The following is a 27,081-nucleotide window of genomic DNA, read 5'->3' as shown; positions in this document are numbered from 1 at the left end:
GAATGGGGAACGATTCGTCAATTTAGTCCCTGAATGCATATAAATTGCAAAATAGTCCCTGAATGTAGACTTTGTTAGTCAATTTAGTCCCTGAATGCAGACTCCGTTAGTCAATTTAGTCCCTGAATGTAGACTTCGTTAGTCACTTTAGTCCCTGAAATTGACCATGCAGGGACTGTTTTGCATATTATCTGCATTCAGGGACTAAATTGACGAATCGTTCCCCATTCAGGGACTAAAGTGACTAATTCCCCGAAAAAGACTGCAGAGGTGGAGAGTAGGCATGGGGTATTTCCTCTTGCTAGAAGTCTATAAAACTCGGACCATTAAATTTTCTTTCATGTTCTACAGTACTTAATTTAGATGAATGACTTATTTTATGTCATATAAATGTGTTTTATTTGACGACTCTTGTGCTTTGTTTGACAATAGAAAATAATAATTTAAAAATTGTTTTTCAAAGTTTATATCGAAATAATGCACTCAATGACAAAATTCTTTCCGGCAAGACTTGATATTTGTTATGTTTCTAAACCGGTAAGGAGAATCAATCCTAAGAAACTACCAATACTGTTTTTTCCTTTTTTGAGGACATGTAATACTGAATTCGCATAACGTCAAAAACACTGAATTTTAATTCACATAACGTCAAAAACACTGAATTTTAATATTTTGAATACTGGATTGTTATTTCATTTATCGAAAGAATTTCAAGGCTACATTACTAACTTTTTGTTAACTATCCAGTTACCTTACCAACAACAGCGTTAATTTTCTTGGTTATTCAAAATATTAGATGAAACATCACAACAACAAATAGGAAAACAGATTAATATAACATTTAAATCAATGGAGCTATTTATAATTGGCAAATTTTAACCTGATTCATTATTTAATAGGCATTATTGTGATTACTGAAACAAACAAGTTTTAACAATTCTACACAAGATATTGATACGATTTTCTGCCACTGTGACCCCTCTGCAAAATGCTTCGCTCAATGAGAGACTCGATCTATTTCTTGAGACGTCCGTTGGATTCACCAGGAAAAGTGATTGCAACTGCTTTGTGACTTCAGCTATAAGATATCTACGTCATGATCCTCACTATCGCCACTTCGATATGAGGCTTCCAGTCCTCTTCCACTTGCTGCTGAGTTTCATGTTTCTCAGATTCAGATTCCTTTTTGCAACTACAGTTCCTATGGTTACCTGGCTATCCAATATGCTAAAAATTTGTTATTATTCTATAATGACTCATGCAATGCAACAGAATAAGACTCAATGCCTCTTTTTACAAGCATCATCAAAGATGTCTGAAGATATAATTAATAAAGCAGTTCCTCGCAAATGCATGCCTATCTATTCTATCACTTAAAAATAAAGTTGACAACCAATTCCTGAGAAAATGCAGCTATTACTTCTCTCTTCGACATCTAATTCACGCTGGTATTCGGTGCATATGCTACAATGCTGCAAACATAAAACCATCGCCAAAATTGCAGCATTGGGTGTGTGTAGTAAGATACTCTTCATAAACCTTATTTCAAAATTTGAAAAAATACTACAGCATACCCAACATTCAATGCACCAGATATTTAATACATAAATGCATGGAATGTGCTACAGGTTAGATATTGCTCCACATTTTGCAAGTAATTAAATAAGCATAGTCAAAGAGAAAAAGAATGTAATTATAAACCATATCACAGGAATATATTAACCACGATAACAGTAATTTGATCCCAAAAAATATATATATTAACCACAATAAAAATTCATTCAAGGTTTGGAATGAAGGTTTTCATATTCAAAAGGATAATGCTTAATTAATATAGCAAAAGTGATTTCCCGAAGAAAAAAAACACAAATACGCAAAATCTTGCTTTATTGCTCTAAACCTACTTCGCAGCTCAATCCCCTGGGCAGAACAAAATTTCTCCCTAACTAACCATCACAGTGGGACTCATTCCAATTCACAAAGCAAGACAGACATCTTGTCTACAACAACATCACACCTCTAGCTTAAACCTATGTTACGTGTTTGTCCTTGAGTCTTCCTTTTATGTTGATTTTAAGTAATCATGTATTAGTTAAACCTATATTAACTCTATGGTTTGATTGTAATGATATGGTAAAACAATCATGAATATGTAATAAACTCTTTTGTTATGGTTAAATATAATTGGTTTTAAAAATGAGTATGTGGAGAGAAGGTTGTTTGATCAAAGTGCTAGAGTTACTTGTATAACTAGTTTTAACTTTTAATAGCCATTGGCAATTAGTTTTAAGTATATGGAATTGTCAATCAAGATATTTTCGCGAGGATTTTCTTGAGAGATATAGCACTACCCTATTCAAAAAGACAATAATGATAGATTCCTAAGTAAACCTCTTGTTACATGATCCTTTAAGGTATTGATATAACTGAACAATAAGCATGAAACTAAGCAAGAAACATGCCTTTCCCCAAAAGGCATGTTTCTTGTCATGCAATATCCAACCAACATTCGAGATGTCGTATTGTCGTGGGTTCCAAGTGGACAATGTCCGCTATGATATATTCGTTATATCAATAAATAGAATCGAGTTAGATAAGAATCAAATATTCCGACGCAGAAACTGAGCTATGTTACAATCAAAGAACATAAATCACAAATACCTCTTGCAGGCTTGGTAAGGGTGAATTGTTCACAAACAGGACTGTAAAGCAGTCATTCAGATACCAAATTTCAATTATAACCAAGTACCTGTGTTAAATGTTGAAAAATGTATTATTTTATTTTCTTAGTTTTTGACTAAAATGCTTGTTTTATGCTCTTAATATTGTAAAGATCAGGACAGTGCAATATATCAAGTAGATATATAAAACTTTTGTTCAATTCTATTAGAAGCCAAGCAAAGACATCCATTTATAAAAGAAACAAAGTCATTAGTCCAGTTATCAAATCTACCAAATCAAATCTAACAAAAACGGAAAATACTTTATTAGTAAGTTTTGCTGAACATAGTATATGAGTTGTATGTCCGATCTTCCAAATAGTGGTGTAACTCAGACACTTCTATGTCAAAATCGCATCCAGGGCACTTTATAACCGATGAAGAATCACCATTCAGATCAACTGGATTAAAGACTGAAATATCTTCTGTTAGGTTCAAAATGGATCAGCATCGGCAAGTTTTTTCTAGCACTAGAACTCCATTTTGCATGCCATACAAAGTACATCTCAAAATAAAAGAACAGTAGAAAAACTTATACAAATGCACAAGCTCACATAATACCACCTGTTGCAACATTTAAAATAACCAAAACCAAATTTGGTATCCTTGTTTTGCCGATAAGACCACAAGTTCTGTCTTCGATCCTTGTAAGGATATCTGGTTTAGTTATCGAATCATGACCAAGAAGTCTTGTCGATTTGATTTCCAATTTAAATTTCAAAACATTGCCATGAAAGTATGCAAATCATACTGATAATAAAGAAATATAAAACATAAACTTATATATAAATATCACTAAATTGTTCAGTAACACATGACCACAAAATGGAGCCAACCATCCAATTTGCTAGCTATCCGATATCCAAAATATTTATAATTATCCCATAATAATAACTCATGCACCAGAATAAAAGCCAATGCTGTAAATTTTACAAGCATGAAAGCTATCTCAAGATGTAATTAAGCAATTCCTCACAATGTATTGACTAATTGTCCTATCAATTATTCTGAGAATAAAGCTGACATAAACAACTCTTGAGCAAAAGCAACCTTGTTACTTCTCTCTTGAACATCCTCTTCATGGCCGGTATCCGCTACTTCTGCTCCGCCAGAGCTGCAAACATAAAACCATCACCACAATTTCAGCATTGGGCGTGTTTAGGAAGATACTTTTCATAAAACCTCATTTCAACAACTAATTTGAAAAAACACTAAAGCAAAGTCAAAATTCAATGCACCAGATATTTAATACATAAATGTATGAAATATACTGCAGGTTAGATATTGCTCCACATTTTGCAAGTAATTGAATAAGCATAGTCAAAGTCAAAATTTAATGCACCAGATATTTAATACATATATGTATGGAATGTACTAAAGGTTAGATATTGCTCCACATTTTGCAAGTAATTGAATAAGCATAGTCAAAGAGAAAAACTATATGTAATTGTAAACCATATCACAGGAATATAATAACCACCATCACACCACATTAACAGTCAAGTAATTTTAGCAATAAAAATTTATTCATAGTTTGGAATGAGTTTTCATATTCAGAAAGACAATAACGATAGATTATTGAGTAAATCTCTTGTTACGTGATCCTTTTAAATTGCTGAGAATATGATATCATATACACACACCTCCCGTATCTTTTAAAGTAACCTTAAAACAGAAAAAAATATTAGAGAAATAAAAATCCGAAAAGCGGCAATATAATAACTGTCTTGTTTTTTATATGTAATGTCTCATCATGATAATCTGCCACAGAATAAACTCTCAGTGATATCCTGTAGATCCGCAGATAACTGAGAAATGTACTGTAAAGTACAATAATTTGGAAATCTATGGTAACACTATCAGGTGCATAATTTTCCATACCACAAGAAGCAATAAAAAGGGCAACCCGGTGCACTAGAGCTCCCGCATATGCAGGGTCCAGGAAGGGGTCCCACCATTTGGTGTATTGTACGCAGCCTTACCCTGTTTTACAGAAGAGGCTGTTTCCAGGACTTGAACCCGTGACCTTTCAGTCACATGACAACAACTTTACCAGTTGCGCCAAGGTTACCCCTCATACCACAAGAAGCAATATTTTTATTGAATGTAGAGAACAATGAATGAGTTACAGTGATCTTAACTTCAGATAGACATTTTCACTCATGAGTACAGTTGATATTTATAACTTATCCAAAAGCAGGATCATACCTTTTTCCAATGGGAATATCATTTGCATCGGTAACGTCTGAGGCATCACTGATGGTATCTTCATCTGAGAAAAACTCGTTGGAGCTTGGAACATCTACATTGTCCCGAGATAGTGCCAAATGTGAATCAGAAGTTGGATTGTGTTTGGTTCCCCAGGAAGGATTTATGTTGTCATACAATTCCCATTCATCAATGGGGACACCCATTCTCCACGGGTTCGAAATGGGCTGAAACTAAAAAGAATCAAATACTCCTACACTGAAACTAGGCTATGTTACAATTAAAGCGCATAAATGACAAGACAAGTAACAGATACCTTTGGCAAGATTGGGAAGCTTAAACTCTGCCCCATCCTGGTTGCATCCTCCCCTAAATTTTCATTACACATTGGACAAATCTGATAGGAAGAGTGAAACAGCCATTCAGATATCAAATTTCAATTACAACTAAGTACTATACCATTGTCAAATTTTATTATACAAGGATCAAATGTTTAGAAATGTCCTATTTCATTTTCTATCTTTAGTTTTTTACTACAATGGTTGCCTCATGCTCGCCTTTTTATTAAGATCAGAACAGTGCACTATACCAGGCAGCTATATCAAAATTTTGTTCAATTTCACGACAATCTAAGCAAAGACATCCATTTATAAAACAAAGTCATTAGTCCAGTTATCAAATCTATCAAACCAAATCCTAAACAAATGGATATACTTTATCAGTAAGTTTTTCTGAACATAAATTATAAAATACAGGAGGTCATACCATAGTACGTGAGTTGTATGTTGGATCTTCCGAATAGTTGCATAATGGAGACACTTTGATGTCAAAATCACATCCAGGACACTTTATGATTGGTGGAGAATCATCATCCAGAACAATTGGATTAAAGACTGAAGTACCTTCTGTTCGGTTCAAAATGGATCAACATCAGCAAGTTATTTCTAGCACAAGAACTTCATTTTGCATGACATACAAAGTACATCTCAAAATAAAAGAGAAGTTGAATAAATAAATTAATTAATTAATTAATTGTATGTCTTGCACTGATACAGATGCACAAAATTGAAATCATCTAAATTGGTTTAGAGGCTTTAATTTTTCACCACCCTTTTTTACCTTTGTCTACCATCCAAATATACAACACACCTTCATGGATCATTCAATCAATACTCAGAAAATCCAGAGCTAAATTAAAGACTTGACATATGATCAAATCTAGTCAGCAAAACACATCCAAGCACAATAAAATATATAGATCAAACATAACTTATTAATCTGGCTTCAATTCTAATGTATCAACATTTATTTTTAATTTTTGTTATGCCGCTATTAAACAAAAGAAAAGTTTTTCATACACATAAAGATATCAGAATCAAATTAAATAAAAAACAACCTTTTTCATCCCCAGAAGAAGAACTGTCAGCATCAACCTTATTCCCAATAACATATTTTCTTGGGCCACGAGTTCGGATCCTTCTCAATGACCTCAAGCGTTCATCGATATCAGAAAGTTCATGCTTCATTGAAGCCAAATTGTCAAAAACAGAACTTTCTGGCACCTCGGTAGGAGTTGTTGAAGATGAAGCGCTCATGTTATTTTCCTCTGTGCAGTTCGTCATTGTCACTCAACAATCAGTCTCACGCAACCTTTTGTTAAACAACGAGGCATAAGAAACTGAACAGTTTTTTTTTTCATTTGTTGGGTTATATAACAAAAACTCTTGAATGAGGGTGTGTGTGTAAATTGTGATAAGCACAAATGGAAAACAATTATTAATTATTCTATTAAATTCTAATTTTCCATAAACTGAACATTATGATTAAAATAAGCTAAGAAATTGTGATTAGCCTTAAAGCCAAGAAGGCCTTTGTGAAATAGTACTGACTTCAAAGGAAACGGTTACTTGTACAGATGAAGAACACCTGGAACACATTCATTGGTCGAATTTACACTAAAGTTTATGCAAATTTGAGTAGCAGACAAATAATAATAACTTCAAAAACCCTGAATTTTGGCTTTATTGGGCTAAACATTGTTGAATGAACTAGACCAATTTACTCAATAGTTTATATAAATTATTGCAAAATGTAAGCCAAAAGGTTTTGTTTTGTTTTGTTTCCCTGGACTAGGGGAAAAGCAGAAACTGAAAAAGCATAGGGATAAGAAAAGCCATATTTCAAGCTCAAAGGGAAGATGGAAACAAAAAAAATGAAGTAGCAAGAGGGAGAGAAAAACAAATACCAGAGTAAGACAGGTGAGATTTGTGAATGAGTTCTTCTTCTGACATCACCATACATGCACCACCCATCATCATAATTTTCTTCTTCTTCATCGTAAGACAATGGTGTATTGATTACTCTTTGCATTACTTTTCTTCATAAGAGCTATGACAAACACAAACACAAACATATTGACTACAGATGTCTCACACGTGACATTCTAACCATGGACTGCATTATACAAGTAATTAGGCCAAATCTATATGCTAATGATCGATGTGATTTTACTTCATATAGTTTAGAGTTCTATTAGCAATTTACTAAATATGTATGTAATATAGATCCTAATTATTTAGGACCAAAATAACTTATAGATCTTTCTTTTGGTTTAAAAGAATTAGAATAAGGATCATCTCAAAACAACACTAAAATTGAAATTTTACAGAGAATAGATTTGTTCATTGAAGTTGCAAAAAATAATTTTATTAATGCAATATAATTTAGATAAGTTGAATCTTGACATCAACACGGTCATTATATCGACAACGATATTTGAATTTTGGTCCTTGTAAAATCTGAGATGAATCCTTACCAATTGGATATGGATTAACATACCATAGAGGTAGGAAATAGTATCTAATACTAACTTAATTATCACCAAAAATTAAGTTGTTCACACAAATTTCAATAAAAAAAAAATTTTAAAAGTTCGCAGAAGTAATAAAATCTAAAACTGTGTAGAGCATAAAACAACATAAAAAGTCCACAAATTAAAAAACATAAAAACAGAAGACAAGTTTCATATATTTCATATATTATATCAAAATGATTATTGCTGCAAGTGATTTACATGAATCTAACTTGTTAGAAGAACACAAACATTTTACTATACAAATCCTAACAGCATGTGCTTACATCCAAGTTCCAGCCATTTATAGACATCTGTATAACTTAAACCTTCCAAAATTCATGAAACATTAGCTATGCAAATTCCAAGTGTGTGCATTCAAGTTCCAAACACTGACACCTGAGGCATTAACCTTCCGAAATTCAGGATTTCAGATTCCTCTTAGTAGCCGCGAAGTTGAGCTTCTCGACTAGTGAGGGGCACATAACGAACGGAGGTCTCAGTCCGGACGCTGATAGAACCATCAGAATTCTTATCCACCACCTTCAAATCTTGAAATATGTTGCCTACAGGAATCACCATTCTCCCACCAGGCTTCAACTGGTCGATGAGCGGTTGGGGAATTTCTGGTGCTGCCGCTCCAACGTGAATGGCATCATATGGAGCAAATTCTGGCCAACCTTCCCTTCCATCTGTAAACATAACAATTAATCAAATATTTGAAATTTCATTATTTCTTGTTTGGTACAAACAATAATTCAACACTTTAAATGGATATGATTTGATTCCTCAACAAAGATTAATATAATCTTGTTTAATAATGCAGCCATAGATTAGTGAATCCACTAGATTTAATAGTCATGAATATAGTACCACACTAAAAGATCAGATAATCGTAGCAAGAACAATACTTTCGGGTCATCTCTATTTTCTGTTTTAGTGGACTTGATGGCCTCAAGGAAATAATACATCTTGATAAATAGGTTATATTTTCTTCGTTTATTTTTAGGACTCTAACAGAATTAATTTTTTTAATCATTTGCATTGTTTTTGTCCCTTATACCTGGAACAAGGACTAAATTCAACTTTCATAGTCAACTAGATTCAATTGCCATGCTAAGATGAAAAGCTTCAATCTTTCTGATTCACAGAAATTTTAGAATCATACCACCAACATGAACAGAAAGGGAACCGTCTTGCAATTGTGTAGCTGCAGCACTTTTCTGAATATTTTCTTTTGCAAGGGAAACCAATTCAGGAATATGCTCCACGCCAACAGCACAGCCTTGGGGTCCAACCATCAACGCAAAACACGCAGTCAGATACCCTGTTCCTGCAAACACGGACAAAAAAAGGTGGAAACTATAAACACCGCAGGCAGAGAACAATGATTAGAAAAAGCTGAAAAGCAAAAACAAAGATAAAACTGCTCTGATATAGAACATCGGTCGTTCCATATCACATCTTCAAACCAACAAATATCCACCCTGAATTGGGATTGCGCGGAGAACCTTGATTCTAATTGCCTTTCAACAAACACAGTCATGGTATGTTATCATAACATCTTCACATTATCTTGCTCAAACTATATAACTCGTCCAAGGATGAAGGTTGAAGTATAGCTCATAAGCTACTCTTAATCCACATTGTATGCAATCTAGTTTTTGGGCAAGAATATTCTGTCTTTTTTACTTATCCTTATCATTACCGCTTATCATTAATTAGTGTAAATTATACCATCTATCTCAATATTCAATCGCATCAACACACGACATTAAGTCAGTACCTTGATGATTTTAACTAGTTCATTTATTTATGCCATACCATAACACAACAACGAAAAATTAAATTATCACAAAAAGTAACAGAATGCATATCTAGGAAAGCAAGAAATAATTATAAATAGGTCCATTGACTAAGCAGTGCAGTATATACCAGAGCCAATGTCGAGGGCGTGCATCCCAGGTTGTAAATTGTCTTCGAGCAACTGAAGGCAGGTAGCATGCATGTGAGGTGCAGATATGGTGGCATTGTAGCCTATGGCCATGGGGCTATCATCATAGGGTGATGATCCACTGGGGACAAACAAAGCTCTGTCAACAGTCTCCATTACTTGAGACACCTTACTTGATGTGATTACTCCAAAATTCTGCATCCTCTCCACCATTTCTTTGTTCTTACTTATGCCACTCACGGAGCAGAATCTCTGTATTTATTGTAGTAAAACCATGAATACATACAAATTTTCTTATAATAAGAAAATACAGTGTGTAACCTCTTTTTCTCTTAATTGATATTTATTCCATATATTGATATTTCATAATTGCAAATTTCAATATATAATTAATATATATTCCATATATGTATACCCTTAAAAGAGAGAAATTAGAAATATGCAATGCAATGAATGAGAAATAGTAGGAAAAAGGTAAAATTAGTTAATTAGTTACCTGCATCTTAAGGAAGATAGTGTTCCCCGTGAGGAAATTAGGGTTTTGGAATTGGAACACAGATAGAGAAACAGGACGGTGGTTCTGAGGAGAAGTGCGTGTTGATGTTGTTGTTGCTGCAGCATAACAAGACACGCGGAGGGAATCATATGCCAACAGTACAGGGTTCATTTCTACCTTTTCTCACACTTTCCACAATCTTCTTTCCAATCATCAATATACCATATACACGTGTCAACCATTTCTTTTTTTAAACATCTTCAACGAGAGTCATCTAGGATCGTCTCAATTTATTACAAAGGGTGTTCGCGTTTTGAATCGAATTTGAGGAAAAAAATCATCCAAATTAAAAATAAAAAGGTTAATTAAGTTTTTGGTCCTATAAATATCTGCAGTTTTGATTTTAATCCCTATAAAATCAATCACACTTTTTAGTCTCTACAAAATTTTTCGTTAGGGTTTTTAGTCCGTGTAAAATTAAAATTTGTTTAATTATGCTTAAAATTCTAAATTTTTTAAAGATATTTTACAGACCTGTTCATAACATCGTAACTCTTTTATAAAATCTTTTAGTTTGTTAACATGTAATGAATTAAATATGAATTTTTCTAAAAGCCAAAATTTCAAATTTATATTAATGAAAATTTGGACCTCATAATAAAATTTTTAGTTACTTTTTTGCGGAGGAACTTTGTATAATGTTATAAATAAGTATGTAAAAAATATGTTAAAAATTTAAAAGTTTAAGCACAATTAAGCAAATTTTAATTTTACAAGGACTAAAAGTATGTGTTGGTCCCTGTTATATTAAAATTTGTTTAATTATACTTAAACTTTTATATTTTTAAATGATTTTAACAGACATGTTAAGAACATTATAATAATCTGTTTTATAAAAAATTAGAATTTTTTAACATGTAATGAATTAAATATAATTTTTTTAAAACGCCAAAAATTCAAGATAAAACTAACGAAAATTTTGATCTAAAAATAAAATTTTGAGCTAACTTATTGCGGCGGAATGTTTTATAATGTTTTAAACAAGTATGTAAAAAATCATTAAAAAATTTAAAATTTTAAGCATAATTAAACAAATTTTAATTTAACAGGGACTAAAAACACTAACGAAAAATTTTGTAGGGACTAAAAAGTGTCATTTATTTTTATAGGGACTAAAAACAAAACTGCATATATTTATAGGGACCAAAAACTTAATTAACCCAAAATAAAATTATATGTGATTCGATTCAATTTTGGATGATTAATTTTAAAAAATCGATCTGATCCGATCCAATTTAATGCAGTTTAATTTAAATTGGTTTTTTGATATCCAAATTAAAACTTTTTTTATTAGTAATAATCTTATAAAAATATGATAAAATAATAGATTTGATACGAAATATAACATATGATTTATATTTTTTTTTTTGAGGAAATAACATATGATTTATAGAAAAATTAATGGTACAAAATAAAAATTATTGATTATCTTTGAAACATATGAAATTGAAACAAAATTGACTAAATTAAACTCATATGTAGTATTAAAAGAATTAAAAAGAAAAAAAAATAACAGCTTAATATAATATATTATACTTATAAAAATGGAAATATACATTAAAATATATTATACGATTCGGTTCGGTTTGGTTCGATTTTGAAAAATCAATCCAAAATCTGATAAATCCAATCGGTTTTCATAAAGTATCACACAAACACATCCAATATTATTCGATTTTGTACGATTTTAAATTTTTTTTATCGGTTTGCGGTTTTAATTTGGATCGTTTGAATTTGAACACCCCTATCTATTACTCTCAATATTTCTTCTATTTAGAGATATAAAAACACATAAAAGTTTGAGAAAAAACATAAATAGTTAATTATAGTGGAACCACTTAATGGTAGGACCCAATGTCGTTTCTGAAATTTTGATGGCCTAGGACGAACATATGATTTAAGTACCAAATAATGAGTATATAAATATAAAATTTTTAAACTGTGAAAATAATTTGCTTGAAGAAGATAGTTTTTACTATGTTAAGAAATTATCTAACAAAAACATCAAACTTCATACAAAAAATATTTAATTTTTCATTTAGTATTTAAACTTTCAAACAAAACAATTCACACGATCATTTATAGATGCAAAGTCACTAATAATTGTGTCTACATCAATATGTTCTATCATGTGTGTGTTTGGTTCAGCTTTGAATATAATTGATTCTGACAGAATTGATTCTGAGAGAATTGATTTATGTTTGGATACAATTATGTAGAATTGATTAAACAAACAGAATGTTGTTTCGATGATTTTGATCAAAATTGCTTTTGAATGTATAATTACTAAAATAGACATAGCTAAAGGAGAATTGATAAAGAAGGAGAATTGATAAAGGGCAATAAAGGAAAATAATAGGTTGTAATAATAAAATATAAAATTTATTGGAGAATTGATTCTAGAAAAGTTAGAAGCTAGGATTTGTAGCTTCATGGAGAATTGCTTTTGGAGGATAAAAACAATTCTAAAAAGTCAAACCAAACATGTTGGAATATTGTAGAATTGCTTTTGGAACTGTATAGAATTGCTTTTGGCTTTGCAAAAGCCAATCCAAATAGCCTCCATATCTTTCTAAATACATAAAATGGCTAGATCATTAAACATTTCTTGTCACATTGATGATCTTAGTAGTTTTTCAATAATTTTAACTTCGAAAAACTTCTTTCTATAGATGCCACAATCATTGACATAATTAAATATATTTTTTTGGGCCTAAGAGCATCTCCAATGGGGGTCCTTAAGGGTTCCTTACTTAACAAGGACCACTCCCGGTTAAGGACCCTCCATTGAAGGAAAAAAAAAGAGTCTTTATTAAGTGACAGCCAACTATACAAGGACTCTCTCTCTCTTGAGCAACTAACGAGTCTCACATTTAAAAGAAGTAATAAAATATGTACAAGTTGCTTCCACTTTCAAAAGAAGTAATATTTTATGAGGTAATTTATAATTTAATAAATAAATTACTTTTTATATAATTATGTAAAGTTAGTGGGACCTATTTAAACACTTTTCATTGGAGTCCATGTTAGTGTATTGTTATTGAAGTCATTGAGTTCTTAATATGAACTTTTATTAAAAAATTATAAATAAATGAGGTGTACATGTGGGGACCATTAAAAGCCTATTAGTGGACTACCATTGTGGATGCTCTAATGAACCCCTAAATTTTTTGTTGGGACCAAATTTCGTACTTATTTTTTGGGGCCTAGAATGGTCGCCCTGCCTCAGATACGACCCTGGTAGGACCCACTACATACTTTTTTTGTACCAATCTCTCATCAAATGACATTATCCATTTATTCTAAACAAAGGGAGAAGATTTCTACTCGTCAGTTACCTAACAAGGACTCTCATCTGATGAAGAAAATATTGGTACCTATTAGTTACGAGCACTAATAGAGGTACCAATAGAAACACACTAAAGGGTAAACTAACAAATGTTTGACAAAACAAGAGCTTTATGGATGTTATGTAAATTTCAGGGGATAATTGCACGAAGTTAAAATTTCGGAGGTGATCAATCATTTAATATTCATTAACCACATTTTTTAGAAGAACCCTTTTATTCTAATCAAATAAATAATAATTAATTTAACCAAACAATTTGATTCAAGTGATTATTAAACCTCATTAAACGACAAATTATTTGAGTTCAATTTCAAGTGAAACAATTATTGGACGAACTTTAATTACATCCGGACCAAGAGCAATTCTTACCTAGTCACAAACCCAAATAAAAAATATTTGGGCACACATACATAAATAGAGAGAATTAAAAGAAAAATAAATTAGTCACACCATTTTTTACTTTTATCTTTAAACTTTTCTTATCTATGTGTGTAGCTAAGTCATTTTTATTTATGTTTGTGACCAAGTTAGACTTTCTCCATGATCAAATTCCACATTAACATACTCTTTTTTCGTGATATACAAAAGGTGCGTTTGTTTCAAGTTATATTTGTAGATCCCTAGGAATAAAATGATAGAAACATGTATGCTTGTTTGTTACAAGTTTATTAAATTTTATTCCCAAGTATAAAACTTTCCTGGAATAGAAAATTTTTCCAAAAGAAAAGGGCGGGAAGAATGTTCCCATATAGATGAGAATAATTTTATGTGTAATTACCTATTATAATCCCTACTTTTATGGTTCCTAGTAATATTATAATGTCAATCAAACGTCTTTTTTCTAAAATAAAATTCTCATCTTTATGTTCCAAGAAATGTTATTCCTAAAAATAAATTGGTAAACTTGAAAGAAACACACTAAAGGGTTACGCATAATATATATTTTTTTTTTTTAACAATTAACTTAGCCATAAAAAAAAGAAGAAAATAAAAATCAAATATTTTTATTCAGTGTGTTGCCAAACTCAAAACCTAAAACCCAAAACCCACAACGACGGCTTAAGGAGCACAAAACTTGGGCCACTGTCACATAAAACTCCCCTGCTGCCACAACGCCGCCGCTCGCCGCCCATCTCCACTCCTGTTGCGGTTGCTCCGCCACTCTCCGTCCCTTCCAATGGCAGCCTTTGAGCACTTCAAAGACATGTACGACGTTGCACTCAAACCACGCTTGCTCAACACTCTCATCAGAGAACACCTCCCTAGCGCGGATCATCCCTTTTCCAATCCTTCTGAGCTCTCCAAAGTTGTCTCTTTGATCAAAACACACTCTCTTTTATCCGACTCTGTAACCGAATCGTTGGACCCTAAACTAATTAAAGCTTTGAAATCATCTTTCACTTCATGGGTCGACCGTCTTTTGCTCCTTATTTCTTCCCATGAGGTAAATTTTATTACTTTTCACTACTATGCTTTTTGGGTATTCAACATACATGCTTCTGCTACTGGGTTTTATTTTTCATAGTGAATAGCTTATAAGCTAACTGACCGAATTTGTAGTGTTTGGCGAAGTTAGTGTTGAATTAACTTATAAGTATGAAATGATATATGTTTAATTAGTATTCAATTTTTTCAAGTAAGATGACAAGGGTAAAATTGAGAGTAAAAAATATTAAGCTATACATTAATTGAATTAGCTTATCAAATGCTACCAAGCGAGTTTTTGTCATATGAGCTTATAAGCTATAAGCTCAAAATCTGGCATTGCCAAACAGAGCCTATGGTATGTTTATAATCAGTTTCGTCTTATTTCCATAAACTCTACGAGATAGCTTATGAAAATAGCTTATATGAAAACAATTGTACCATATTTTAGATGTAGCTTATCAGCAATTTTATGATAAGCACTTAAATAAGTTGTTTATCCAAACAATTGTACGTTTTTTTTCTTTTAATATGAAGTGATTAGTCTTGAAGTTTGAAGTTTTTTTTTTTTTGGTTATTCAGTCTGAGTTGACTAATCAATTAATTGAAATGGCTGGATTTTCCTTTTTTTTTTACCCCAGCCTGATAAGCGTTGGGCAGGAATATCCTTGCTAGGGGTTACTTGTGAAGAGTGCAGTTTTGATCGTTTTGAAGAATCTTACACTGTGTGGTTCCAGAAGTTGCTAACTTCTCTACAGGTAATCAGTTGTTCTTTTCCATGGCTGCACATAATTCTCTAACTAGCTTTCTTGTATTCTTCCTTTTGGGAATATATCAACTATTGTTTAGTGCACGTTTATAACATCCTTTATGTTGAGAGTGTCAGCATGGCCTTAAAATGTTTAGTGCGGTCTTGTAGGGTTGAGTTAGTCCCAACCAAATTTTTAAGATGGTATTGAGGTCACAACCGATGTTGTCAATCACAGATAGCGGAAAATAGTGGATTGTTAAAAATCAGCTACACAATAGTGCTACAACGCCATTATAGCAGCTATTTGACAACATTTTGTACTAAATAGTGCATTGCAAAACAACAGCGGTCGGTTTGTCCAAATTCCGCTACACTATAGCGGTATAGCCCTATCCTAGATCTGTTAGGCCACCCGCAATTGGCCCACTTGAGTCACACTCCAGTCCTTCTGTGAGGGGTATGTGTCAAGTGTCCCAAATTGGATGAGAATTAAGATATAGCCTGAAAATGTGTTTATAGGTGTGAGGCGTCCCTCACCTTATAAATCGCTTTTGTAGGGTTGAGTTACGCCCAACTCAAACTTAAAGATGAGTAGTATTACCTTGTTGCTCTAAAATTGACTCATAAACCAAGTTTGATACCATAAAATTGATAATTTCTTATCTCTCTTTATCTAATGGATATCGTATGCATTGTATCTCCCTAGTTGAATGATTTAGACTTCATGTGCCTCCAACACAGACGTCACTTATTTATTTCTTTGGATCTTTGAAAATCAATGTTCAAATTGCTGAAATAAAATCTTAAATTTTACTTAATCATGATGTGTTCCGTGATCTTTATATATTACAGTCACCGGAAGAATCTCATTTAGTGAGGGTGGCTGCTTGTGCTTCCATATCTGATCTACTTGCAAGGTTAGATATTTCTTTTCTTACTAAAAGGAAGTCCCATTGGTTGATTCAATTATTGGAATATGTATTATACCCATGTTTGGTGCTGCTTGAGAGCAGTGCGTATGCTTTGTGAACAATAAGATTAAATTACCTGTCAAAGAATATTTGATAGTCTGGAAATGTAAATCAGTGATATTCCATTAACTATTTACAAATGATGGGTCCTATCAAGTTGCCTAAATTTGACATTTCAATTTCATATGCTTAATTGGAAGCTAAATTTCTGAACTATAAATAGATCATAGGGTCTTTTTGAAAACAACATTACTATAGCGATGCATTTAGTCTTAAAGCTAGAGTAAGTCCAATACTGATTTTGTTGAGCATTTTCTCTCAGTTGTTTGTATTACATGTCAAATTAGTATAGCCTGTCGGCCCATTTTCTAGTACTGTTGCTGGTAAGTTCTGCCTTCATTGAATCAGCTGGAAGCTACCTGTATTAAATTTCTGTTATGAATGCTAGGTTAAGTGGATTTCCAAAGTTCAAGAAAGACGGGTCTGCCTCTGCTGTAAAAGTTGTTCAGCCTGTTCTAAAGATGTTACACGATGACAACTCAGAGGCAGTATGGGTAAGTTATTAATTCGAACTTTATTGAAATTTTAGCTTCTATTCAACATAGACAATGAAAAAGCTTCCATCATAGTACAATGGATGGAGGTATATTTATATTTTTAGTGGTTACATTATATTTTCATGTCGAAAGCAAAAGTGATAAACTCTATTCCTGTAAATTTGTTGAAGGAGAAATACTTGTTTTGAAGTATATGTAGTTGTGCTTAGAGTTGCATTTAAACATTGATGTAAAACATATGTTGATAGATCATATATGTAATCATTGCTTTATCATATAATGCTTAGTTAACAACATAAAAAGAACGCATATACAAACACTATTGTAATTATGCAACCAATTTCACATGTAAATATGCAAAGTATTATTCTTTGACTCATTGTTGTATTCTTCTCGGACTCATGCATTTTTATATGCTAAGAGATGAAATATATTGTGCTAAACTTAGCATAAGTGAAAGATATAAAGTTTATTATTTGGCCCATGCTTGCTGAATGCAGACAAATCTTTATATATATGATATTTTAATTTATTTGCTTGCTTTTGATGATAGACCCTACTTTCTTTGTCATTCATCACATACGTGCTATTTATCTGGACATAAATTATCTTTATTTGTTTACGAGTTTTATTCACTATTCAAATTATGGTGTATCCAGGAAGCTGGAGTTCATGTGATATGTACCTTGATAACTGCATTCCCATTTTCTATTCAGCGTCATTATGATAGTGTAAGCTTCTCCTTCCCTAGTCGCATGATTTTTTACATGCTTAATTCATGTATGTATAATTAGAACAAGAAGATTCGTTACATGCTTAATTTCCATTTTCTTGTATGATGTCCACAACTTACTTTTATACTTATTTAACCAGAATAAGAACTTAATTGTAATTTTGATTTTGATAATATCTCATTCAGAGCTTGAGCATTCCTTTATGGTTAACTGGAATAATATCTGTATAATTTATCCGATGACTTGTTTGAGGCATGCCATATCCACTAAAATGTACCTAGGCATTCATTTACCTTGATGCAACACATCCCAGATAGCATATCAATTAACATGAGGAACAACCGTTGTGAGCGCCTGTTTGACATTAAGATGGTTTTGTCTTTGGTACAAAATAAATTTTAGTAGGATAAAGATGTATATTACAATGGTGGAGGATTAGATGTATTTTAAAAGTGGTACCTCTCTTGAAACTGCAAGGGATAGAACACCGAAGCGAAGGCATGAAGATAATCCTATCCCATAGCAAACTTAGGGATGAAGACATTAGACATGCCCTTAAACTGTGTTCTGAAGGCCAAACATTTTGGCATTCCTTTTTTCTATAAAAATTGTAGCGAAGCCATAAAAACCTGCTTAAAGTAGGATACAATATTGTTCACCAAGACTCCAGAATGATTGTTCTATAGGAAAGTAATTTCCTTATAATGCGAAAATAAGTGCAGTAATGTTTCTGAAATTAAACTGCTACAGAACACATTTCTGTAGAAAGAGCATAAAGGGCTAAGTGGCTAACAAAACCACTGACAATATATTTGTATCTATCCTTGTTTGAACAAAAAGCTTGAACTTTGAGGGAACTTCGGAATTCCCAATGATTTTATCAAGAGCCTTTTTTACACATCAAGAGAATCTGAAATCCAATCTATCCTATCTGAACTGATAGATAGCAGTAGAAGTGGATTCAAATTAAGAGCAAATATAATTTTGCCAGCTTTCCCAACACATAAGTTTTTTTTTTTTTTGAATGTGAACATACCAATTTGTAAAGGACTCTAAATTTTATAAAAAGTTAATTTAATTCGCGAATGATACAATTAAGAGATACTGTTGGGTAACTTGGGTTGAGGAAATGCCTCTATGGAAGAAACATTCACCACCCAAATATCCTCTCCAAAATTGAGCCAAGTGCTCTCACCCGCATTTAAAAAAAAAACACCAGTGATATAATAGAGTCGTCATTTTGAAGATAGAAACAAACTTCTGGACTATCACGAGTTGTAGTAATTGCAGGGTTGGCATTGCAGTGCCTTCCAATCTAAACTATACAAAATTTGTATTACATGAGGCCATAATGAACACTCTAGTTACCCAACAGGACTTGGAGAGCTCTTCTGGGTTTACCCTTTAATTAAAAGAATCATACAAAGCACAAGTAAAAGGGATGCACATTTTGAATATTTTTGAGACATTGCTGTTTTTGCAGCGTGTATTTGCATATGCACATGCATGATATGGTTTACTTATTTGAGTTCAAGACTCCTCGGTGGGTCTCTATGACCTGCATGATTAAAAAACAAAGGGCATGATGTGTTTGCATGTAAACTATACCAGTTTTTCCCGTTGCTTTTATGATGAAAATGTGTAGGAAAGCACAAGAGTTTTGTTGGTGCTGTATTCACGATTTTGACGAGTGTTTTGAATTTATGCAGGTTGAATCTGCTATTGCAGTTAAACTTGTGTCTGGAGGATGCAGTCATGATATGATGAAGGTAATGTGACTATCAAATTTTTAGGAGCCTTTTCTAGGGTATGTATGGTTTATTGCGATGATCGCATAAGAGTGGATGAGGGGGCAAAAAGGGTCTTTTGCAAGATCCAAAGAGAGATATATTAGTACATTGTTAAATTGAAAATTATGTGTGTTTATTTGATTTGTAATCTGTTATTTTTAAATTCTTGTTCCCAATTCTCTTTGTTCTGTGATGTTTTTCTCAGAAAAGCAGAAAATTTGAAGTTAATGAAAAATATTCGGGGAGTATAAACTTTTGGCTTTAATGTCGGTTTCAGCATTTGATGGTTTTTAGTGAGTTGCATTAGTAGATATCCAATAATGCTGTGAGCATTCAATAACGAGTTTCTTTTCCTCTTGTTTAGAAGGATGCCTCGTCCTTAACATTAGATTCTGAATTTTGGATGGAAAATTTCTCTGATAAATACACATAAATCGTGTTCTGTCATCTGATTTTATATTGTACATCCAGAAACTTGCACATTGCCTAGCATTACTTCCAAAATCAAAAGGAGATGAAGAAAGCTGGTATGTGATGATGCAGAAAATTTTGATTTTAATAAATGATCAATTAAATTTGACATTTCAAGGTCTAGAAGAAGGTATGTAGATGTTGGTGCTATGTGTTTTCATAAAAGCCATTCTTGAAAAGTAGGTCGTGACCATCTTTTTCTAAGCATTGCAGAAACCATTCGAAAGGAGTTCAATGGGTTGTTAATTCTGCCGGGGAAACAACCTCCACCACCTTTAGGATGCGATGTATCAACAGAAGAAGTTAGTAACAACACAAAAAAGAGGTCTAAGCAATCGCGGACATCTAATGTCTCTTTACTCATGTCTGGATGCTGCATGCTTCTCACAAATACATATCCAGTTAAGGTACTGCTTAATTTATCCCACGCACGTTCCTTCAGAGAATTCTGTGGTTTAATGATGATGATAAGTAATGTGATTTAATTGTTAGGTTAATGTACCTGTGCGCCTATTATTGGTCCTTGTCGAGAGAATTCTGATGGTAAATGGCGCTTTGCCAGAAATGTCATTGCCATTCATGACTGCCAGACAGCAAGAGAACGTTTGTTCAGAACTTCCAGTTTTGCATATGTGTAGCCTGGAATTGCTTACAGCTATTATAAAGGCGACAGGCAGGTATGGCTGCGTGTTATCCATACCCCTTCCTTTCAAAAGAAAAATAGACTAAAATGAAAGAGAGAGAAATGACAAAGGGGGTTTTGTAAAATTAATTTTTAAGTTTTTGGATCCTTGATGTTGTAAATTATTGTGTTTAGTCTTTTCTTTAATGACAATTTCTGATTCCTGTTTTAAATATTATGATTTTTCTATGTGCTATCTTGTTATCAAATAGTGGCTTTAACAGCGGTACAGCGTAGCAGAATTTGAACAAATTGCTATTGTTCCGTGAAATACTATTTAGTACAGACTGTTGTCAAATTGGAGTACCGTAGTATTGTAGCGTATCCAAATTTCAACCATCTGCTATTTTCCGGGATCTACAATAGATAGCATTCGTCCTATGAATTATCTAAATGCTGACCTTGTACTCTTATGGTGTTTCAATCCTGCTCCCATGCATGATTTCCATGTTTCCTCTGATATATGTTTGATGTATTTATTTCTTGAATGAAAGTAGAATTCTACTCATTGCCCGTATTTGTATTGCAGTCAACTATTACCTCATGCTGCCTCCATTGTACGTTTCATTACAAAGTACTTCAAGACATGTGCGCTGCCAGAATTAAGGATTAAGATCTATTCAATTGCAAGAATTTTGCTCATATCCATGGGTGTTGGTATGTGAAATCTCTTAGAATTTCCTTTCTGCTCATAGTTTACCAATAGCAGCGGCTGACCGCTATTCTCTAGCCTTAGCATTGTGAATTAACGGAGTGTCCTTTGGCAGCCCCAATCACGGTCAAATAGTGGCACTATTTCCCGCACTAGGGAAGGGACCCTTGAAAACCCAAAACACCCTTAAAAAGAGATGTTTTAGACGGGGTTATTTTGGGGAATTTAAAGTTTAATTTGTATATAAGTGGAAATGTTTTTACCAATAATCCTTTTGCAAATTTGCTTTTATTTCCATCAAAAAGAAAAGGAAAATATACAGGTAGAGAAAGGGGGGGAAGGGAAGATAAATGAATGAGGCTAAACGTGTATTTTATTTTTGTTTAATTTCCATATATCTCATCATCCTACATCTGATTCCATGTATAGTTAATATTTCCCCACAGACAGTTTCGACAACTCTATTCACAAACGCCTTGATGATTTTTTCTTTTTTCGGCTCCACTTTTTTGATGACCTGAATTTGTTTGTTTCCCCTTCCTAGCTGTTTGACTAAACTATATCGAACCATACATAATGGCTTTTACTCATTAATTATATCGAACAGGAATGGCTTTATGCCTGTCAAAGGAAGTTGTCAATAATGCTATTAATGATTTGAGTACCATAGAGAAGAAGAATGGAGGTTTGTCAAATGGTTCTAATACTGATGGCTCCACTGTAGCACCGCTACCGGCAAGTAGTAAAAAAAGGAAGCACAGTAGCACAACTGGTTCGTTTCAGGAGTATGATGCAGGTGGTGGTTTAGGAGTAGAAGTTCCAAAGAAATGTACCGTTGCTTCAATTTCTCTGAGGGTAGCTGCACTTGAGGCATTAGAGGCTCTTATTACCGTGGTATGTATCTTTTGTTTGAAATAACTATTTTTTTTCCCTTCACAAACCTTTCCCTACCTTTAATGACTATTCTCGTTTATAGTTTTGTTGCAATTATAGGATTTGATGGAAAAGGATGAGGAATCCATTTAAGTAAAGACTGAATAATTGTAATAAAAACGCCAGTCGGATGGTTTTTTGTACTAATATTTTTACGCAAAAGATGTGTGAAACAAATAGCATATAACATTATAAGAAGCTAACGCAATAACCATCCTAATTTTCTTACTGTAACTCTGTAAGCATAAATAATGTCGGTAAATGTTGTGCATGCTTATTTTCTTATTTTAAGTGTCACAATATTGGGACATTGCTATCTCGGTGAGCTACAGTTTTGGACATTGCATAACAAGATACACTTTTATTTGTCCAACTCCAAACAGTTCTTTTACTTATTTATAAAGGAATATATAAAGGAAAAAAATTATTGGTGAGAAATTAATGACTAGAAGTTGTTGAAGAACAAGGTATCCTCCAAAAGAAACTATATACTGAAGATAGTTGCCAAAACAAAAAAGTATGCAGTGAGCCTAATAGAAGTTGCATATCCTAGATAGCAATCTCCTTGAAGCAGCCATAAGTATAGCATCAACGAGGAGCCAAAATACTATTCTATCGCTAAACCAAAAAATGAGGGAAAGATGTTGTTCTCAACAAGGTAGACGATCACAACAGGATAAGTGGAGTTGCAAATGGAGGCTGGTAAGGCGGCGCATGTAGCTCACGCACCGGAGAAGATGTCTTACTGAGACGGTGCATGAAAGTGCATGACTGAGAAGATGTCTTGTATTCTAACACTGGTCAAATATTATAGTGCTGTCAGCATTTCCTTTTTTCTTTACCTCTGTAGCAAGTTTTTTATCCCCTTAATATCTATCTGATGTGTTTGAAGAGGAGATTCTCCCAAAACTCCATGGAATTCTCTTTAATTTTAAGGGTACATCGAATGACTCTTGATAGTGGAGATTGTAATTTTGTTCTCAATTTTCAAGGGCCTGCATAATAGTTTTTTTATTTTATTTTTTATTTTTTACAGGCTGGTAATTTAAAATCAGAACAGTGGAGATCCAAAGTTGATAGTCTTTTGATAGTCATAGCAATGGATTCTCTCAAAGAAGGTTCATCTAGTGAAGAAATAAATGTGTTTCAGAAAAAGGAACTTACTGCAACTGCAGCAGATTTGCAGCTTGCTGCATTGCGTGCTCTTTTGGCGTCTTTTCTTTCTGTGTCGCGGCCCCCATATTTATCACAGGGCCTTGAACTTTTCCGAAGAGGTACTTCTATGATTCAATATGACATTATTTTTTCTTGTTGATATTTATGTCCCTATTGATGATTACTTTAGCAGTAGTAATATATCGGGTTTCATGCATGGAAGATTTGATGGTAGTTATTATTGAGTATTGTTACAACTTACAAGACAGATAGAGTTTTAACTTTTAATAGCGTTCACAATTGGTGCTGAGATTGTTGGAAAGTAAACTTGTTTAAGGGCTGTACTGTATATATTTTTGATTTGTTGTCATGTTTTTCTGGACTTAAAACAAAAGTTCTGAATTGTTCAGGAAATCTTCATTACAATTGTATATATAACATGAGCTACAATCTTTAACTTCAATAAGTTAGGGCTCATTAAAAAAAGTTCAACAAGTTAGGAAAAACTGGAAAATGGTTTTATGCAAATAAAATCCTAATTATGGTTATAAGGAAAATGGACAGCCAATATACAGCCCCTAAATATGTGACCCTTCACATAACTTTCTATCAAATTGGAATATATACCAATCATATGCATTGAACTTGTTATTGATGAAGTGGTTATAAGGAGCCCAAAGAGGGTTTGTAAGGTTATCTGCAAGCTGCTCACCAGGGTAAACTTGATAGCAATTTGGCTTGAAAATAACTTCTTTGTAGATAGAGTGAAATTCAATTTTCTATATGTTTGGCCCTCTTATGGGAGACTAAACTTGAGTTGATATGTAAGCCACACTATTATCACAGTATAGCTTAGTACGATTAACATTTCCAAATTTTGATTCATGACACAATTGTTGTACCCATTGCTATAGCCGGATATTAAGCCTCTACATTAGATCTAGCAACTGCGTTTTGCTTTTACTTTTTCATGATGGCATACCAAGTTACCACCAACAAAAATACAATATCGCCGTGTTTGGAAATCCATAAAATCACTGTGTTACCTCACGTTTAGAGAGAAGCTATGACTTGGAGAGTTTGGTTACACTGCAGCAAGGTATGTTTGTGACTGAAAGGGTGATAAATTAACCAATGACCAAATTTGGACTAATATGCCAGATTTTCATCTCTATCTATGTTTGAAGGGTTTTTATTTGAGAATGAATGTTTTAAGTAATATAAATAAATTAGATTCTTTTAATATAAGTTTCTTCTTTTCGGTTTTATTATTGAATAGAGTTATCAAATAAAATATAGCATTTTAACCTTCTTCATGCTCATACCTACAATCTTATGAAATTATATTTGGTTTCCTCCCTATTTGCTTGAACAACAACATGAAATTCATGTCATTGCAGGAAAACAACAAACTGGAACAAAGCTTGCTGAGTTCTGTGCCCATGCTATGTTAACCTTGGAAGTGCTTATACATCCTAGGGCACTTCCGCTGGTTGATTATGTCCCTCCAAACAACAATACTTATGATGAAGTTCACTTCAATTTCCGAGATGAATATGCTAGCCGGAACCACACTACTCCATTTGGTTTGCATCAAACAGAACCTCCCGACGGTGTTAATAATATGTTTGCTGACTATTTGGCAAATGGTGACGATGATATGGGTGGGCTATGGAAGGAAAATACGAAAAACGCCAAAAAGTCTTCTGAAATGACGACATCCCTGCCTTCTAGCGCCGATATCCAAGAAAGGAGTGAGATGGTAACTGAGACTACCACATGTGCAGATGTTGAGATGAGAACCGTCGAGAATGAAACTGTATCCAAGTCAGATAATCCTGGAGAATCTGTCATGCATTTTCAAGAACCTGCCACTTGCACGACAAGCAATCCGGCCGTCATTGACATTCGTGTTGATGCAGCTACTGATACAGAGGCGGAGAGGATTGTTTCAGACAATGCTATAGCTCATAATGAAGCTAATCATGTGGAATTAGCTTCACAGAGCAGAAGTTCAGCTCAGTCATCAGACACTAATATGCTTCAGCAATTTGAATTTAAGTTAGACCATGGCAATTCCGTGGATGACGATGATGATCCTTTTCCTGAAATTGTGGATGGAGACCCTGATTCCGATTCCGATTCCGAATAAGGGGACAATTTTGAATCTTTTTCCATCGAAAGAGGCACAATTCAGGGTAGTAACAATATTTATTTTATCTTCTTTTATATGTTTTCATTAGGTAATGCTGTTGTATGCAACTTTTTTGACTGACCAAAAATATATTTAATATATTTTTTGAAGGGTTATGAATTACATATCTTTAGTTTCTGGTACTCTTTAAATGGCACAGAAAGTTAAAACCGAGAGCACAGGAAAAGGTCACCTTCCTCTTGCCTTGTTTTCGCAAACATTCCATTATGTTTCTATTCATCTGCATTATTCAAATTAATGTAAAGCTAGAGCAAGAGGAAGTATGTGTTGGCTGTTCTATTACCATTATGTTCCACCCGCAATCTTGGTGCTTGTTCTATTACCATTGCAGAATTATGTGCTATCTTCCAAGATCTTTGAATTGCTCATGGTAGAGGTTTCCCATTATTTTGATTGAGTGATTCATTAGCTGCAATTAAATTTATGACCAGTGTCATCGCAACACACATGAAGTGTGTGAAATTTTCTTGTGTGTTTAGAGAGGCTAATCAAGTTATCAACGCTTTGGCAAAGATTGATTTATTTCAACCTACTTTGCAAGCCGATAGAGCTAGTACCCTCTTTTCAAGAGGTTTTTAGTTTTGTTTTGTTTGTTTTGGGATTTTAACCCCTTTTGTTCAACAAAAGAAAAAGGGAACACCATCACTATAAAGAAGCAAACATGAAAACATACTGGTTATGTTATCATCAATGATGAATCTTGGTGATAGTTGAAAAGAATAGTGTTGCAAATGTGGTAGTTAGACTCAGGCTCAAGTCAATTTTTTTCTTCTTCCCAGTTTTCAACCTTGTTGAACACGATTTGAGGCCAACACACCAACATTCAAACGTTATCATGAGAAATGGTGTTTGCATTACATTTAAAAGACATTTACTTAATTTTTAATAAATAATTATCTTATATAAAAACCTTAAAACAATGTCCTTAGGCAACACCTGATTTTAATTAGATATATAGCTAGAAGCTACACAACCTGTACTATACGAATAAGTTATCACATCCATACTTTATAACTGAATAAGTTATCACATCCATACTGTTCTTTTTCCTTTTGATTTAACAGCTTTAAATTTGGAGAATAGAAACATATCCATGGTAGTCCTTAA

General features: G+C 33.2%; 3 protein-coding genes across 11 annotated transcripts; 1 reads left to right on the top strand and 2 right to left on the bottom strand.

Annotated features, from left to right (window-relative positions):
* Positions 1-3,471: 3,471 nt before the first annotated feature.
* Positions 3,472-8,205, bottom strand: LOC146940260 (uncharacterized). Of its 9 annotated transcripts, none has more exons than XR_015031951.1 (7): positions 8,067-8,205; positions 7,174-7,316; positions 6,325-6,534; positions 5,694-5,833; positions 5,245-5,325; positions 4,703-5,161; positions 3,472-3,834 (listed from the first exon to the last, which is right to left on the bottom strand). XR_015031951.1 is itself a non-coding variant. In XM_085753943.1 (7 exons), the coding sequence occupies exons 3-7, from the start codon at positions 6,548-6,550 to the stop codon at positions 3,723-3,725; spliced, it is 786 nt and encodes a 261-aa protein (XP_085610069.1). In that variant the 5' UTR covers positions 6,551-6,578; positions 7,174-7,316; positions 8,067-8,205; the 3' UTR covers positions 3,472-3,722. The 9 variants fall into 9 exon arrangements, 6 of the variants coding, with proteins under 6 accessions (XP_085610069.1, XP_085610064.1, XP_085610066.1 ...); XR_015031952.1 differs by having other exon boundaries at positions 4,703-5,155; XM_085753943.1 differs by having other exon boundaries at positions 4,929-5,155; positions 6,325-6,578.
* On the bottom strand, positions 7,922-10,415 carry LOC146940259 (protein-L-isoaspartate O-methyltransferase 1-like). The gene is made up of 4 exons (XM_085753945.1): positions 10,230-10,415; positions 9,715-9,985; positions 8,948-9,112; positions 7,922-8,471 (listed from the first exon to the last, which is right to left on the bottom strand). Exons 1-4 carry the CDS (start codon positions 10,398-10,400, stop codon positions 8,221-8,223), a joined length of 858 nt encoding a protein of 285 aa, XP_085610071.1. The 5' UTR covers positions 10,401-10,415; the 3' UTR covers positions 7,922-8,220.
* Positions 10,416-14,672: 4,257 nt separating this feature from the next.
* On the top strand, positions 14,673-26,076 carry LOC146940258 (uncharacterized). Its single transcript, XM_085753935.1, has 13 exons — positions 14,673-15,082; positions 15,705-15,821; positions 16,667-16,731; positions 17,234-17,339; positions 18,002-18,073; positions 19,786-19,845; positions 20,338-20,467; positions 20,551-20,744; positions 20,830-21,014; positions 21,549-21,676; positions 22,279-22,565; positions 23,641-23,878; positions 25,160-26,076. Exons 1-13 carry the CDS (start codon positions 14,816-14,818, stop codon positions 25,909-25,911), a joined length of 2,601 nt encoding a protein of 866 aa, XP_085610061.1. The 5' UTR covers positions 14,673-14,815; the 3' UTR covers positions 25,912-26,076.
* Positions 26,077-27,081: the final 1,005 nt, after the last annotated feature.

The sequence above is a fragment of the Medicago sativa genome, chromosome 3 (assembly GCF_051527215.1).
Source record: "Medicago sativa cultivar Bolivia chromosome 3, Bolivia_mono, whole genome shotgun sequence".
NCBI classification, from domain to species: Eukaryota; Viridiplantae; Streptophyta; class Magnoliopsida; order Fabales; family Fabaceae; genus Medicago; species Medicago sativa.
Note: the sequence above shows the minus strand (reverse complement) of the source record. Positions and strands in the feature narration are given on the sequence as shown.